The sequence below is a fragment of the Hemiscyllium ocellatum genome, chromosome 31 (genome assembly GCF_020745735.1).
Source record: "Hemiscyllium ocellatum isolate sHemOce1 chromosome 31, sHemOce1.pat.X.cur, whole genome shotgun sequence".
NCBI classification, from domain to species: domain Eukaryota; kingdom Metazoa; phylum Chordata; class Chondrichthyes; order Orectolobiformes; family Hemiscylliidae; genus Hemiscyllium; species Hemiscyllium ocellatum.
Window position 1 is genome coordinate 5,011,686 of NC_083431.1, and position 14,983 is coordinate 5,026,668.

The 14,983-nt window shown below is 48.7% G+C and overlaps 2 protein-coding genes across 5 annotated transcripts in view; one reads left to right on the forward strand and one right to left on the reverse strand.

Annotated features, from left to right (window-relative positions):
• Window positions 1-3,449: 3,449 nt before the first annotated feature.
• Window positions 3,450-7,877, forward strand: emc6 (ER membrane protein complex subunit 6). 2 transcript variants are annotated; one of them, XM_060848040.1, is made up of 2 exons: window positions 3,450-3,563; window positions 6,342-7,877. In XM_060848040.1, the coding sequence occupies exon 2, from the start codon at window positions 6,361-6,363 to the stop codon at window positions 6,691-6,693; it is 333 nt and encodes a 110-aa protein (XP_060704023.1). In that variant the 5' UTR covers window positions 3,450-3,563; window positions 6,342-6,360; the 3' UTR covers window positions 6,694-7,877. The 2 variants fall into 2 exon arrangements, with proteins under 2 accessions (XP_060704023.1, XP_060704021.1); XM_060848038.1 differs by having other exon boundaries at window positions 3,456-3,563; window positions 6,345-7,877.
• A 1,129-nt stretch (window positions 7,878-9,006) lies between these two features.
• The window catches only part of LOC132830576 (bridge-like lipid transfer protein family member 2), a 71,989-nt gene continuing 66,012 nt past the window's right edge, over window positions 9,007-14,983 (reverse strand). For all 3 annotated transcript variants that reach the window (XM_060848401.1, XM_060848400.1, XM_060848402.1), the window contains 5 exons: window positions 14,543-14,681; window positions 14,230-14,363; window positions 13,088-13,189; window positions 12,052-12,186; window positions 9,007-10,520 (listed from right to left, as the gene is read on the reverse strand). In XM_060848401.1, coding sequence (XP_060704384.1) covers window positions 10,329-10,520; window positions 12,052-12,186; window positions 13,088-13,189; window positions 14,230-14,363; window positions 14,543-14,681 — 702 coding nt within the window. In that variant the 3' untranslated portion in view covers window positions 9,007-10,328. The remainder of the gene's footprint in view (window positions 10,521-12,051; window positions 12,187-13,087; window positions 13,190-14,229; window positions 14,364-14,542; window positions 14,682-14,983) is intronic.

A 14,983-nucleotide genomic window follows, 5' to 3' on the forward strand; every position in this document is an offset into this window, starting at 1 on the left:
CACAGTGAAGGGGCGTGGCTATGGTCAGGGCGGGGCTGAGCACAGGGAAGGGGCGCGGGGCTGAGCTCAGGAAAGGGGCGCGGCTACGGTTGGGGCGGGTCTGAGCACAGGGAAGGGGCGTGGCTACGGTCAGGGCGGGGCTGAGCGCAGGGAAGGGGCGTGGCTACTGCCAGGGCGGGTCTGAGCACAGGGAAGGGGCGCGGCTACTGCCAGGGCGGGGCTGAGCACATGGAGGGGGCGTGGCTACGGTCGGGGCGGGGCTTGACTGCAGGGCGGGGCGTGACTCCGGGGCGGGGCTGTGAGGGGAGCAGAAATCTGCCCACCGTAGTCATAGACTCGGAGACTCTAAGGACTACTGTAGATGCTGGAACCCGGAGTCCATAGATATGAAACTGGAAGAGCACAGCATTCGAGGAGCAGGAAAGTCAACGTTGACATTCCCTACTCCTCGGACACAGGGTGGTGGTGGTGGAGGGTTGTTTTTCTGGCTGGAGTCCTGTGACCAGTGGAGTGCCACAAGGATCAGTGCTGGATCTACTACTTTTCATCATTTATATAAATAATTTGATGCTAGCATAGAGGTATAGTTAGTACGTTTGTGAAATTTGGAAGTGAAGTGGACAGCGAAGAAGGTTACCCTCAGATTACAACAGGATCTGGACCAGATGGGCCAATGGGCTGAGAAGTGGCAGATGGAGTTTAATTCAGATAAATGTGAGGTGCTGCATTTTGGGAAAGCAAACCTTAGCACGGCTTATACACTTAATGGTAAAAGTCCTAGGGAGTGTTGCTGAACAAAGAGACCTTGCAGTGCAGGTTCATAGCTCCTTGAAAGTGGAGTCGCAGGTAGAATGGATAGTGAAGAAGACGTTTGGTGTGCTTTCCTTTATTGGTCAGAGTATTGAGTACAGGAGTTGGGAGGTCATGTTGCGGCTGTACAGGACATTGGTTAGGCCACTGTTGGAATATTGCATGCAATTCTGATCTCCTTCCTATCGGAAAGATGTTGTGAAACTTGAAAGGGTTCAGAAAAGATTTACAAGGATAATGCCAGGGTTGGAGGATCTGAGCTATCGGGAGAGGCTGAACAGGCTGGAGCTGTTTTCCCTGGAGCATCGGAGGCTGAAGAGTGACCTTATGGAGGTTTACAAAATTATGAGGGGCATGGATAGGATAAATAGGCAAAGTCTTTTCCCTGGGGTTGGGGAGTCCAGAACTAGAAGGCATAGGTTTAGGGTGAGAGGGGAAAGATAAAAAAGAGACCTAAGGGGCAACTTTTTCATACAGAGGGTGGTATGTGTATGGAATGAGCTGCCAGAGGATGTGGTGGAGGCTGGTACAATTGCAACATTTAAGAGGCATTTGGATGGGTATATGAATAGGTAGGGTTTGTAGGGGTATGGGCCGGGTGCTGGCAGGTGGGACTAGATTGACTTGGGATATCTGGTTGGCATGGACGGTTTGGACCGAAGGGTCTGTTTCCATGCTGTACATCTCTATGACTGCCGTGCTCTTCCAGATTTACGTCTATTGATTGAGTCATACATCTCCGTCTCAGCCTTGCTGTAGTACTCCAGTGAAGTTCAGTTAGAGACAAAAAAACTGCAAAATGCTGGAATCCAAAGTAGACAAGCAGGAGGCTGGAAGAACACAGCAAGCCAAGCAGCATCAGGAGGTGGAGAAGTCAACATCTCGAGTATTGCTTGCTTGTCTACCATGGAAGGTCGACGTCATTTTCCATTAGGGAACTCTGCAGCCTTCTGGATTCAATTTCGAGATGAACAATTTTAGGGCTTGTCTCATGTCCTTACTCCAACCCCAGCACACCAGTCCCAATCACCACATGGGCTACTACTACAAACCACCCATTAGCAGCCATTCAATCACCTCGACTAACCGTTTTTTTTGGATTAGTGGTGCTGGAAGAGCACAGAAGTTCAGGCAGAATCCAAGGAGCAGCAAAATCCGCGTTTCGAGCAAAAGCCCTTCATCAGGAATAAAGGCAGAGAGCCTGTGGCGTAGAGAGATAAGCTAGAGGAGGGTGGGGATGGGGAAAAAGTAGCATAGAGTACAATAGGTGAGTGGGGAGGGGATGAAGGTGATAGGTCAGGGAGGAGAGGGTGGAGTGGATAGGTGGAAAAGGAGCTAGGCAGGTAGGGCAAGTCTGGACAAGTCATGGGGACAGTGCTGAGCTGGAAGCTTGGAACTAGGGTGAGGTGGGGGAAGGGGAAATGAGGAAACTGTTGAAGTCCACATTGATGCCCTGTGGTTGAAGTGTTCCGAGGCGGAAGATGAGGCGTTCTTCTTCCAGGTGTCTGGTGGTGAGGGAGCGGCGGTGAAGGAGGCCCAGGACCTCCATGTCCTCGGCAGCTTGTGAGGAGGAGTTGAAATGTTGGGTCCCGGGGTGGTGTGGTTGATTGGTGCGGGTATCTCGGAGATGTTCCCTAAAGCGCTCTGCGAGGAGGCGCCCAGTCTCCCCAATGTAGAGGAGACCCCATCGGGAGCAACGGATACAATAAATGATATTAGTGGATGTGCAGGTAAAACTTTGATGGATGCGGGAGGCTCCTTTAGGGCCTTGGATAGAAGTGAGGGAGGAGGTCTGGTTTCCAGCATCTGCAGTCATTGTTTATACCTTATCCATATCTTTGTCCAACTGCTCTGTCTGGGCTCTATCTGCACCTCTTGATTAAAGTGCACACCACACCCCACCCTCCTCATAAAAAACATCATTTTCTGAGCTAACATCAGTTCTGAGGAAGGGTCACTGGACCCGAAACATTAACTCTGATTTCTCTCCACAGATGCTGAGATTTTTCAGAAATTCTTGTTTGTGTCATCATCCTGTCAGGGGAATAGCAGCATGGAAGAGGCGGGGCTACTGTTCGGGGGCGGGGCTACTGTTCGGGGGGCGGGGCTACTGTTCGGGGGGCGGGGCTACTGTTCGGGGGCGGGGCTCCGGTTAGGATGGTGAAGGTACGCGCCATATAGAAGCCGAGGCTTGTGAAAGGGGGGGGCGGGCTGACATGAGGGTGGGCGTGGCTAGTGTTGGGGGCGGGGTTACGCAGCGGGACGTCCACGTGATAGGTCGGGACAGTGGGAAGCGGAGCTGGATGGAGTGGGATGGGTACAGAAGGAAGCGGGGTCACGGTGGATTGGCCGGACACGTAAATGGGCGGGGCTATCTAGGGGTGTCGTCATAAACGGAACGTCACTTCGTGAGGGTGGAGTTATTAAATGGGCGAGTGTTGTGTCGTCATTGATTGGGCGGGGCCTACAGTGGGAGGCGGGGCTATGAACCTGGGGACGGGCCCTGGCGGACAACATCTCGCTTATTTAAATTAAAATTATCGAATAGCCAAAATAATTTTGGATTGGCCCATGGGAAATATGTCAGAATTTACTTTAATCCTGCTTCACTTGAGAAATTTCGGTTGTATTTGTGGAACGGCTGGTGAGAGGTGAAAGGTGAAAGGTGACGGTTAGAGGGCGGGGCTTCTTGTGTAATGGCGGCAGGTTAACAGGAAGGTGCTGACCGTGTGAGAGAGCTGCGTACCGCGCCGGTGAGTGATTAGCCGCCTGTCGCCGACACGGAGGCTCGGTAACGCGCGCTAGGCTGAACAGTAGCGGCACCGGAATGGAGGCTGCGTGTTTGAGGCGCGCCGCCACTCCCGGTGTGGCACCGGGCTGGACAGCTGGGTGTCGGAAGGACCCCGGGCTGGTGTGCCGTCCCCGCAGGGACCAGCAGAGGGCAGCCCCACGGGCGAGCATCGCACTGTCCCACAACAAGCCCACACCCCTACCCCCACTCCCCACTCCCCCACCCCCACACCCCCATTCTCCCCACTCCCCCAACCCCCTTCCACTCTCCCCACTCCCCCACCCCCCACTCCCCACTCCCCCACCCCCCTTCCACTCTCCCCACTCCCCCACTCCCCACTCCCCCACTCCCCACTCCCCCACCCCCCTTCCACTCCCCCACCCCCCTTCCACTCTCCCCACTCCCCCACCCCCCTTCCACTCCCCCACCCCCCTTCCACTCTCCCCACTCCCCCACCCCCCTTCCACTCCCCCACCCCCCCTTCCACTCTCCCCACTCCCCCACCCCCCCTTCCACTCTCCCCACTCCCCCACCCCCCCTTCCACTCTCCCCACTCCCCCACTCCCCACTCCCCCACCCCCCACTCCCCCACCCCCACTCCCCCACCCCCCTTCCACTCCCCCACCCCCCTTCCACTCCCCCACCCCCCTTCCACTCTCCCCACTCCCCCACCCCCCCTTCCACTCTCCCCACTCCCCCACCCCCCCTTCCACTCTCCCCACTCCCCCACCCCCCCTTCCACTCTCCCCACTCCCCCACCCCCCCTTCCACTCTCCCCACTCCCCCCCCCCCCCCCCCTTCCACTCTCCCCACTCCCCCACCCCCCCTTCCACTCTCCCCACTCCCCCACCCCCCCTTCCACTCTCCCCACTCCCCCACCCCCCCTTCCACTCTCCCCACTCCCCCACCCCCCCTTCCACTCTCCCCACTCCCCCACCCCCCCTTCCACTCTCCCCACTCCCCCACTCCCCACTCCCCCACCCCCCACTCCCCCACTCCCCACTCCCCCACCCCCCCACTCCCCCACCCCCCACTCCCCCACCCCCCCCCACTCCACCCACCCCCCTTCCACTCTCCCCACTCCCCCACCCCCCCTTCCACTCTCCCCACTCCCCCACCCCCCCTTCCACTCTCCCCACTCCCCCACCCCCCCTTCCACTCTCCCCACTCCCCCACCCCCCCTTCCACTCTCCCCACTTCCACTCCTTCCATTGGGCTAAATGGCCCGTTTTCACACTGGGTTTTCTATTAAACAAAACTGATGTGGCACAGTGGTTAGCACTGGTGCCTCATCCGCCAGGGGTCCGGGTTTGATTCCTGCCTCGGGTGACTGTCTGTGTGGAGTTTGCACATTCTCCCCGTGTCTGTATGGGTTTCCTCCAGGTGCTCTGGTTTCCTCCCACGGTCCAAAGTTGTGCGGGTCAGGAGAATTGGCCGTGCTCAATTGCCCGTAGTGTTAGGTACGTTAGTCAGGGGTAAATATGGGTTGGGAAATGGATCTGCGTGGGTTCGGAGGGGTCGGTGTGGACTTGTTGGGCCGAAGGGCCTGTTTCCATACTGTAAGGAATCTAATCTAAAAACTGGTCAATGATGATCAATTGATTTCATTGAAGGAGAAAGGTGGGGAATTAATATGCAAGTAGAGCAAGCATTTGGGCAGTGAAATGACATGATTTTTAATTGCAATGACATTGGAATACAAGAAATTTGGAGGCTGAGGGGTGATTTTCTAGATGTTTATAAAATCATGAAGGTCATGGGTAGCGTATATAGCCAACATTGTTTCCCCAGGGTAGGAAGGCCAAAACAGAGGGCATAGGTTTAAGCTGAGAAGGGAAACATTTCAAAAGGGCAACTTTTTCAAGCTGAGGATGGTGTCTGTATGGAATGAGTAGCCAGAGGACGTGGTGAAGGCAGGTAAAAAAATAATAACATTTAAAATACATCTGGATGGGTAAATGAATAGGAAAGGTTTAGAGGGATATGGGCCAAATGCTGGCAAATGGGACTAGATTAATTTAGAATATCTGGTCGGCATTGTCGAGTTGGACTGAAGGGTTTCTAGACAGCTCTATGACTCTATAAGTAACACTGTCTTGCTGCAATTGTGTGGACCTTTGGTGAGATTGTTCCTGGAGTAATGTACACAGTTTTGTCTCTGTACCTAAGAGAGAATATGTTTACCTGATGCAAACAAGGTTCACTTGATTTCCTCCTGGGAAAAGGGAATTATTCTACACAGAGATTTGGTAGAATGGGTCCACAAGGAGTTTAGAAGAAATCAAGTTGAAACATGAGATTCTGGTTGTGCTTGACTTTGTGGATGTTCAGAAGCAGATACCCCTGGCTGGGGAAATCTAAAACATGGCACAATCTCAGGATAAGTGGCTGACCATTTGGGACTGAGATGAGGAGAGATATCTTCTCTTGTAGGATTGTGAAGCTTTGGAATTTCTAATCTTCCCAGCCTCTGTTTGAAACTGAGCCAAGCATATCCTTGCCATCCAATTTGATCGACCTATTTCTAAGATGCTCCTTACAACCCTCCAGCTTTACAACAATGTTTTGGTCTACTGTCCTACCTGACATCTCCTATGGTTTGTTTGATTAATTCTGCTGGAAAGCACCTTGAGAATGTTTCACTATATTCAGGATGCTATATCTCCACAAGTTGTTCTTGTTTCCTGTTATTACACCCCCACCTTTCATTCACTCAACATTAATTTGCTTTTCCTCCCAGTAGAATTACTGAGCTTGTCATGGCTGCTGTGGGTTTTAAACGAGAAGGTCCACAGTTTATCAGCGAGTTAGCAGTGCGAGGAAACGCTGCCATCCTGGACTATTGCCGCACGTCTGTGTCTGCACTGTCGGGTGCCACTGCTGGGATCCTGGGGCTGACAGCACTGACAGGTTTCATCTTCTACTTTGTTGCCTCTTTCCTCCTCTCCGTGCTGCTCATTGTAAAAGCTGGACGGCGCTGGAGCAAGTATTTCAAGTCTCGCCGCCCTCTCTTCACTGGAGGCCTTGTCGGTGGCCTCTTCACCTACATCCTGTTCTGGACCTTCCTGTACGGCATGGTGCACGTTTACTGAAGCAGGAACTTGCCTCCTGCTCCCATCAGACAATTGGAGCAGCACAAACACTTCCACCGTCACCTCCATCCACTTGTTGAATCTTACAAATTAAACTTGTCATCGTCATAAACTGCACAGATTCTGTTCCCAGTTGTGAGGTCAGATTGTGCTTTAGGTTCGGTTGTCTTTAAGTTTTGTGTGGTTGGGTTGATCACTGAGGCTGTGGGAATGTTTCAGTCCCCCGTTCCAAATGCAGTAAAGCAGCTGAAAAGTTTGCCAGCCAGGATATTCCTCGTAACCTTTTAATGGGTCAGTGAGGGGAGTTGTGGAACTGGTTAGTTCTTGTTGATGGATACTTCTGGGCACAGGCCACAGATTTTAAATTCTTCTACCATATTGTGAAGACTATTTGTTGAAAAGGGGGAGAGGATTTTCCCTGGAATTCCAACCTCCCCCTTCATAACCTGCCTTGACTTCACTACTTAGCATGTGTTGTGACAGAGAGCCCCCCCCCCTCACTTCCCTAACTGCATGCAGCGAGTAATCCCCTTGACCATTGGCACTGACCTTCCCTCCCCTGTGGAGGCTGTGCTGACAGGGCACCATGCCCCAACATCTGGCTCCAGCCCCCTGTACTCTGTGACAGGACAGTCCATATTCATCTGGCATGCAGTGCCTTTTGGAACTGTATTGTTTATTTGTTAGCAGGCCATCCTCCCTCCCTCCCTCCCCTCGATGCTGGGTCATGGAATTCTCAGGAGGTATTCTCGACAGAAGCTGAAGGAGTCCCACAGGGATGGCTCTTTGTGCAGAGAAGGGATTGGTCTTCGAGGCTTGGCAGTTTCTACATCATTACCAAGTTTATTCTATGGTTCACGTCTCTACTTGGGGAAAATGGAAGAGTATCTTTGAGTGCAGACAGATTTAAAATGAGATCCTGGAACACAGCAGGGAAAGCTGGAATCGGTTTCACTGTGACGTAGGCTGTAACAAGTTCAAAATCTGAGAATCAGGGATTTACAATTAAACCATTTTGTCACTACTGATGGTAATTGATATGTTTTTAACAAGACATTTGCCCATTTTTGTGGGAACCAGTGAATGTTTCAGAAAAGTAGCAAATAACCTTGTCTTAATTCATGTTTCCAGGCTGCCTGCCTGTATTTTACAACAATAAACTCAACCTGGCTGTTCCCATGTCAGTTCTGTCTGACTTCATAGTTAAGGTTTGTTTGAGCTCAGTGAAAATTGGGGGGGTGGGGGGGGGGGGAGGGGTGGTGTTATATTGTTGAGATGTTCTCAGTGCAGCAGAGCCTATAAGATGTGCTGAAAAATGAACAAGAGTGGCTCGTTGGCTCAGTGGTTAGAACTGCTGCCACCCAGCACCAGAGACCTGGGTTAGATTCCTGCCTCAAGTGACCATGTGTAGAGTTTGCAGTGTCTGTGAGAGTTTCCTCTGTGCTTCAGTTTCCTTCCACAATCCAAAGATGTGCAGGTTAAGTGAATTGGCCATGCTAAATTGCCCATAGTGTTCAGGAATATGTAGTTTAGATGCGTTCATCTGAGGAAATATGGAGTAGTAGGATAGGGTGGGTTACTCAGGGTCAGTGTGGACTTGTTGATGCAAAGGGTCTGTTTCCACACTCTGGGGATTCTGTGAATGTTCCTCAGTGAAATACCTATCTGCAGACTTCGTTGATTATTCAGAGGAAAGTATTTGTGACACCCGCCGTGTGCTCCTATTATAGACACTGCCATTGAAAACATGATGATGCAACTTGGAGACAGATGTTCAACTGTCCTGTTTATTTCAGACAGAAACAGCCATGTGTACTCACCAGTTTGCACCTCCCAGCTTTGATCTCTTGCTTGATGTAAGTTTTTAGGGTCATGAGAAGCAATGCCTGCAGTTTGTCTTGGTCACAGGATCAAAAGCATCTCTGGGTGAAGTGGGAGAAGGTGCCTGACTGGATTCCTCTATGAAGAGATGGTATGGACTCGATGGCATGGACTCAATGGCATCCTGTGCTGTAAGGAACTGCAGAGCTGAGTTTTTTGCTTCGTCATAGATCAGTATTAAAAAGCCCCCCTTATCCTTTTAGCTGGACAGTAACACCAAGTTACTGTCGTGCACGGTAACCTGCCCTAGTTAAAACACTGAAGACACTTTTAGAAGCACTTTGAGGAAAGGCCACTCGGCCTGAAATGTTAACTCTCATTTCTGAGCTTTTCCAGCAATTTCAATTGTTGTCTTGAAGTAGTTTGTTGGCCAGAAAGCAGTGAGGTGTCCTGAGGTTGCCCTCTAACTGAATGAGAAACATGCACAATCAATTGTTACAAAACAACTTTATTCCTAGTCTTTTGCATTTTTACGTTCATGAACATGTTACAGTGGAACTTGTGACCCAGAGCAGCACCTGCTTAAAAAACAATCAATAATTTTTCTTTTAAAAAGCAATGCATTGATTATAACAACAATGTGAGGATTCCACTGGCCCATCCTGTGTACATGGCTCGTGTAACTGTGCTCAGAGCTGAAACCTTAACAAAAAAAAACTGGGGGTGGTGCTTACCATGTGAGTTTGTACTTTAGGGTGTGGTTATGGTTAGGGAACTAAACACTTCCCCAAAAGCACCACGATGGTGACTTTAAGTTAAAAGGTGGGATGGGAGAATAGGGTATTGTGGACAGACCCACAAACCCTCCTCCAATAGCCACTCTCCTGCAAACTTGGGCAAAGAAAACTGAAAAGAGGCAGATGAAGCAAATTTCCCATAACCACGAAATATCACCAAAAGAAAGCTGCCTCCCAGTATCAAAGAAGCTCAATTCTCCCTGCAAATTACCTAAAAAAATCCTCCAAGGGTTAAATGATAAAACATTGAATTAGCAGAAACTGATTGTAGTTTTTCTTGCTGAATGGCTGCTTTCTTCGTATTGTTCTGTGGGTATCTACATTCTCATAACAAAACAATCCTTATAGTGAGGATGTTATCTGGAGCTCAGTTCATTCCCTCTCAGAACTGGGAGTGGGAATTTGAAGGGGCTGTGTTCCAGGTAACATCACAAGGCTCCCAGCCTATGTCCCTAGTAATAGGGGAGACTGTCCATAAACAGGGACAGATACAAACTTGAATCACCCAGTGATCATGCATCAACAGGCCTCAGCAGAAAACACCAACACAAATCAGGTACTAGCCCATAAACTGGATCCAATGAAGATAGAGACCAGTCAGTTGTGTTAACTGATTCATTGCTCCCTGGGCTACTGTTGGACAGTTCATAGTCATTTGGCTAAAGTTTCCAGAACTTTCATTTTTGGTAAAGTGGAAAGGAAAATAATTTGCTCAATTTTTAAAATATCACGATTACAGCTGAAAGACAAAGAAAACAGTAAATTACAAATTTTACAGTTACTACAAAACAGTGCAGCTTTTTAGTGTGAATATTAATTACATCACAGTTTATTAAAAGCTTTTAATAACTTTTTTTACACAATTTTACAGCAGCTGAAAGTGCTCAGGGTTATATTTGAGTCTGGTGGAGAGGAGCAAGTGGCTGCGGAATGCCCAGCACTATATTCCTCTTGAAGCCCACCGTGTTGTCTCTAAGGAGGCAAAGAGTGAGAGAATTGATCCATCAATCTCTGGTATCACTTGCGTTTCCCAAACAGCGACTTCTTGCCTGAGGCTTTATCGCCAGAGATTAGCTTTGACCCGATCAACAGACGCGCCTTCTCATCCTTCTCCTGTTGCTGGATATTACTGTCTGCTTTAAGCTCCGTGCTCCTTCCCCTTGCCTCCAATCCTGAGGTTGGTTTCAAACGGAGTTTCTCTTTTATTACCTGTGAAAGGTAGAGTAGCATAAAGAGGAAAGAAAACTTGGTGTTTCTATAACAGTTTTTAATCAAGGCCAATAAACTCTCCATTTCAAACTCCTATACTACCTAGACAGGTACAGAGAATTGTTAATTATTTGAGGCACCCCACCTGGCTGCTCACCCTGAATGAGCTGTGATGGCGTAACAAAAGCAAAATACTGCAGATGTTTGAAATCTGCAATAAAGACAGTCAATACTGGGAATACTCAGCAGTTCTGGCTGTATCTGTTGAAGAAAGTGTCAAGATTCTGGTTTAAGTAGGACTTCTCTTCAGAACGATGCCAACATTTATTCTCTTGTGATTTTATCCTCCTGATCCCAGTTCACTTCATGCCATCCTTTCTTTTTATAGGTATCTATTATTTGCCTCAAATGTTCCCTGTGGTAGGAAGTTCTATATTCTCTCCTGGTGGGTCTGGGTAGGATGCTGTTTGGAGGGTCGGTGTGGACTCAATGGACCAAATGGCCTGTTTCCACACTATAGGAAATCTAAGATCTTAACTCTGTAATTTAGAACAAGGTTTAATTGCTCGGGTAAAGTACCAAGACTGAGCTGGTTAGCACAGTTGGCTGGACAGCTGGGTTATGATTATGCCAACAGTGTGGGTTCAATTCCTGCTTTGCTTGATCTGGTCTGTGGTTTGGTGACCCTCAGGTTCAACTTCGAGTAGTCACCTCTCTCTCTAATGAGAGCACAGCTCCATGGTCCTCTGGGACGATGGCAACTATTAATACAGAATAATGATGTAAAATGCAACTGGACAGGTTCAAGAGGGACGATAGGTCACAATTAACTTAATGGCAGGACTGGGTTAGACAGAGAACATAATCAGGAGCAGCCCCTTGAGCCTGCTCCTCTTCCAGAGAATGTGGCCTCGCTGGAACAGGCTGGGGGCAAGTGCAGAAAAAGCCACTCTCTGAATCCCTTTAAGTGGGAACTGACTGAAATTAAAACAATTTTGTACAAAAGGTGGGAACACTGCAGTGTAGATCAGAGATTTGGGCTAGTTTCAGTTGCTGCAGCAGAATTTTTACTTTCACTGTCCTCATCTCCAAGGAGATTACAAGGTCGGTCTCAGTCATGCTATATAGGATCTCCCAGCTGTTATGCACAGACTAGATGAACCAATGGGACTTAAACCTATTCCTCATTGTCACAAATTCAGTGCGAACTCAATAGTGAATGCAGTCCACATCAGTACAGCTCACACAAGAGCAGCAGGGTGCAGGATCACTGGGATGAGAGCTCATTGTGAGTTGATCTGCCTATTCTGACAGGGTCTCATGGACAAGTAAACATGAGGGGAGACTGAATAAAACCAGACACTATTCAGTGACTTCCCATGACAATGGAATATGGTTGAAGTGGCTAGTAGAGAAATGTCTCAGAATAAGAATAGGGCTTCAGGGTTGGATGAATATTTTCTCTCAGCTGAATTCTTTGAAGGGGAAAGACCCAACCCAGCAGAGACATGGGAGGCCGAGGAAGACAAACCTGAGCAAGCAGAGCCTTCCGGCTGTCTCTCTTGACAGCCATCGCGAAGTCCAGCCACGTCCATGTGTTGTTGTGGTATTCCAGGCAGGGCAAGACCAGGTTGAAATCCTTCCAATCCTCAATATTCTTCTCACCCTGAAACAGACAAAGTCAGGACCTTTCCACCATCACATCTGAAGGCCACGTCGAGGCAGAATGAGAGAGCGGACACTAGCACTGGGTATTTAAGGTACTTTGTTCCCATCAACCATATCCAGGTCAGGTTTAGATACACAGTAAAGCTCCCTTTACACTGTCCCCATTAAACACACCCAGGACAGTAACAGCATAGGGTAGATATAGATAAAAGCTTAAATCTTTTAAACTCAAAGTAAATGGAAAGGTACGTTCCATTGAGACTTTTAATCTGGAAGTAAATAGTCCTCTACCTGTCCTAAGAGTGTTTGACAGGGACAGTGTAAAGTGTGGGATCAGATACAGAGTAAAGTTCTCTCTACTCTTTAAAATCTTCCTCAACACTGGAAAAAGTGAGGATTGCAGATGCTGGAGGTCAGAGTAGAAAGTCACATTCCTGAAGAAGAGCTTATGCTCGAAACATCAACTCTCCTACTCCTTGGATGCTGTCTGGCCAGCTGTGCTTTTCCAGCACCACACTTCCTCACACTTGTCCCTATCAAACATTCCCAGGACAGGGACAGCACGGGGTTAGATACAGAGTAAAGCTCCCTCTACACTGTCCCCATCAAATCCTCTTAGGACAGGGACAGCACAGAACGAACATCTCTCTACTCTTTTAAACTGAAAGTGAACCTCCCTCTATTTTAAACCAAGTAAAACTTTACTCTTCTGAACTGAAATTAAAGTTTCCTCAACATTGTCCCCATCAAATACTCTTAGGTCAGGTACAACGTGGGCTGAGACAGAGCAAAATGTTGAAACAGAAAGCAAATGTCCCTCAACACTGTCCATTTCAAACACCCCAGGGCAGGTATAGCATGGTGTTCAATACGCATGCACTTATTGACAGTTGTCTTACCTTGTAGCTGACACAGAGAGGGACCTGTGGAATCTTAACGTAGATGAAGGAATTATTCATTGCGGCTCTCTCCTTCATCTTATCAATGTCGTCCACTGGATGCTGTGGGGTAGAAACAAGAGTAAACTCATACTGTGTCTGATCATAAAATCCTGTTCTTGATTATACTTGGAGGCTAAATTAATAAAGGTTCCTATTACAGATCATTATGTAGTGATTGGCTCCCTCTTCAGCCAAGACTAACAGTGGACACTGACACAATGCCTTTCAATGTGGAATACCCAGATGTGTGAGAGGAGAGTGCAAATATCTTCAACTCCACACCGCCAGATTCACACAAGCCATTTCTGGGTGTAAGATTGAGAATTTTCAAAGAATCAGAGGTGATCTCATTATAACATTCAGGATACTTAAGGGGCTTGACAGGGTTAACGCTGAGAAAATGTTACGCCTTAGGGGAGGGTCTAGGACCAGAGGGTATAGTCGCAGAATAAAGGGGCTCCAATTTCCGACTGAGATGAGGAGGAATTTTTTCTGTCATGACTGGCAGAGCAAGCTCGAGGGGCTGAACCACCTCCTGTTTCTTATGGTCCTTTACTTGCAGTAAACCCAGCGAAGGTGGTAATTCTGACAGGAGTTGGGAATGTTGATGCTCAGCCCCATTTCCTTCGGTTGCAGTCACAGGTATGGGATCAAAGGAGGGACTTCCCTCAGCCGAAACCATCTATCAGTAACATGGATCAGGGGAGCTGGCTGACTGGGAAAATCCAGGAATCAGGAATATCATTCCAGGATGCCTCACAGGAGCAATTATTAAGTAAAGTTTGAAGTTGAGCCAGACATTAGATCATGTCCAAAAGCTTGGAGAGAGAAGTAAAGGAGGGTTAACTTAGTAATCTCAGAGCTTGGTGCCCAGATAACATTGATAATAAAAAGAGTTAAAGAATGTATTAGATCAAAGGAAGTAGATTATAAGAATGTCAGAAAATGTGGTAAGCCCAAGAATTGGGGGCGACTCAGAAAACAGCAAAGGAGTATCAAGAATGTGACAGTGGAGATTGTTGAGGGAACGAAGGCAGGAGGAGCCCATGGTATTGTTAAAGAAACTGAGACAAACACGATCATTCTGATTAGTGACTCACCTCTGGAAGCTTCCTGAAAGATCTCCTCACTCCAGAAGCCCTGTTTAAACCAGCAGAGACTCCTTTCCCAGTTGCCAGGGTAACAGGTTCCTCAGGCACCATCAGCTGGCGAGACTTCACATTAACTGTGATCCCTGCTCAGAAAATGGAGAGTGTTTATTGAAACACACAACTCCCACAACCTGAACACCAAGCAAACACCCACACAAAAACATACTGCCCCGATAGGATCACGGACTCCGCCTGACCTTACCACCCTCTGCATCCCATCGCACCGTACAAGCGACATTCTGCATTTCCTCTGAGCCCCTACCTGTTGTCACCAGTTTGGATTTATCTTCTTCATCAGCTCCTGTTTCATCCTCTTCAACATTTCGCCCAGGAAAGAAAAAACCCATCATCCTCCTGAAGAACTGGTACGTTAGCTGAATGGTGAGTGGGACTACATTCACCTGTAACAGGGAGTCAAAGATTTCCATCAGTGCAGCCACGCCTCCCCAACACCTTGATCCTCCGTCCTCCCAAACCCATCCCAACAGCAGACTGCTCCCCACAACTGCACCCCAACACCCAACTGTTCCCCAAATTCTCCCTGATCCCTGACTGTCCCCCTGCCCCCACACCTGATTGCCCCAGCCCTCTGGCACCCTCACTGAGATTCCCCTTGTTCAGTCTCCCTCCCACAAATGTTTCTGACTCACTGTCCAGACTGACTTTAACACACATCCTCCCACCTTTGCCACTGTCAGGTGTT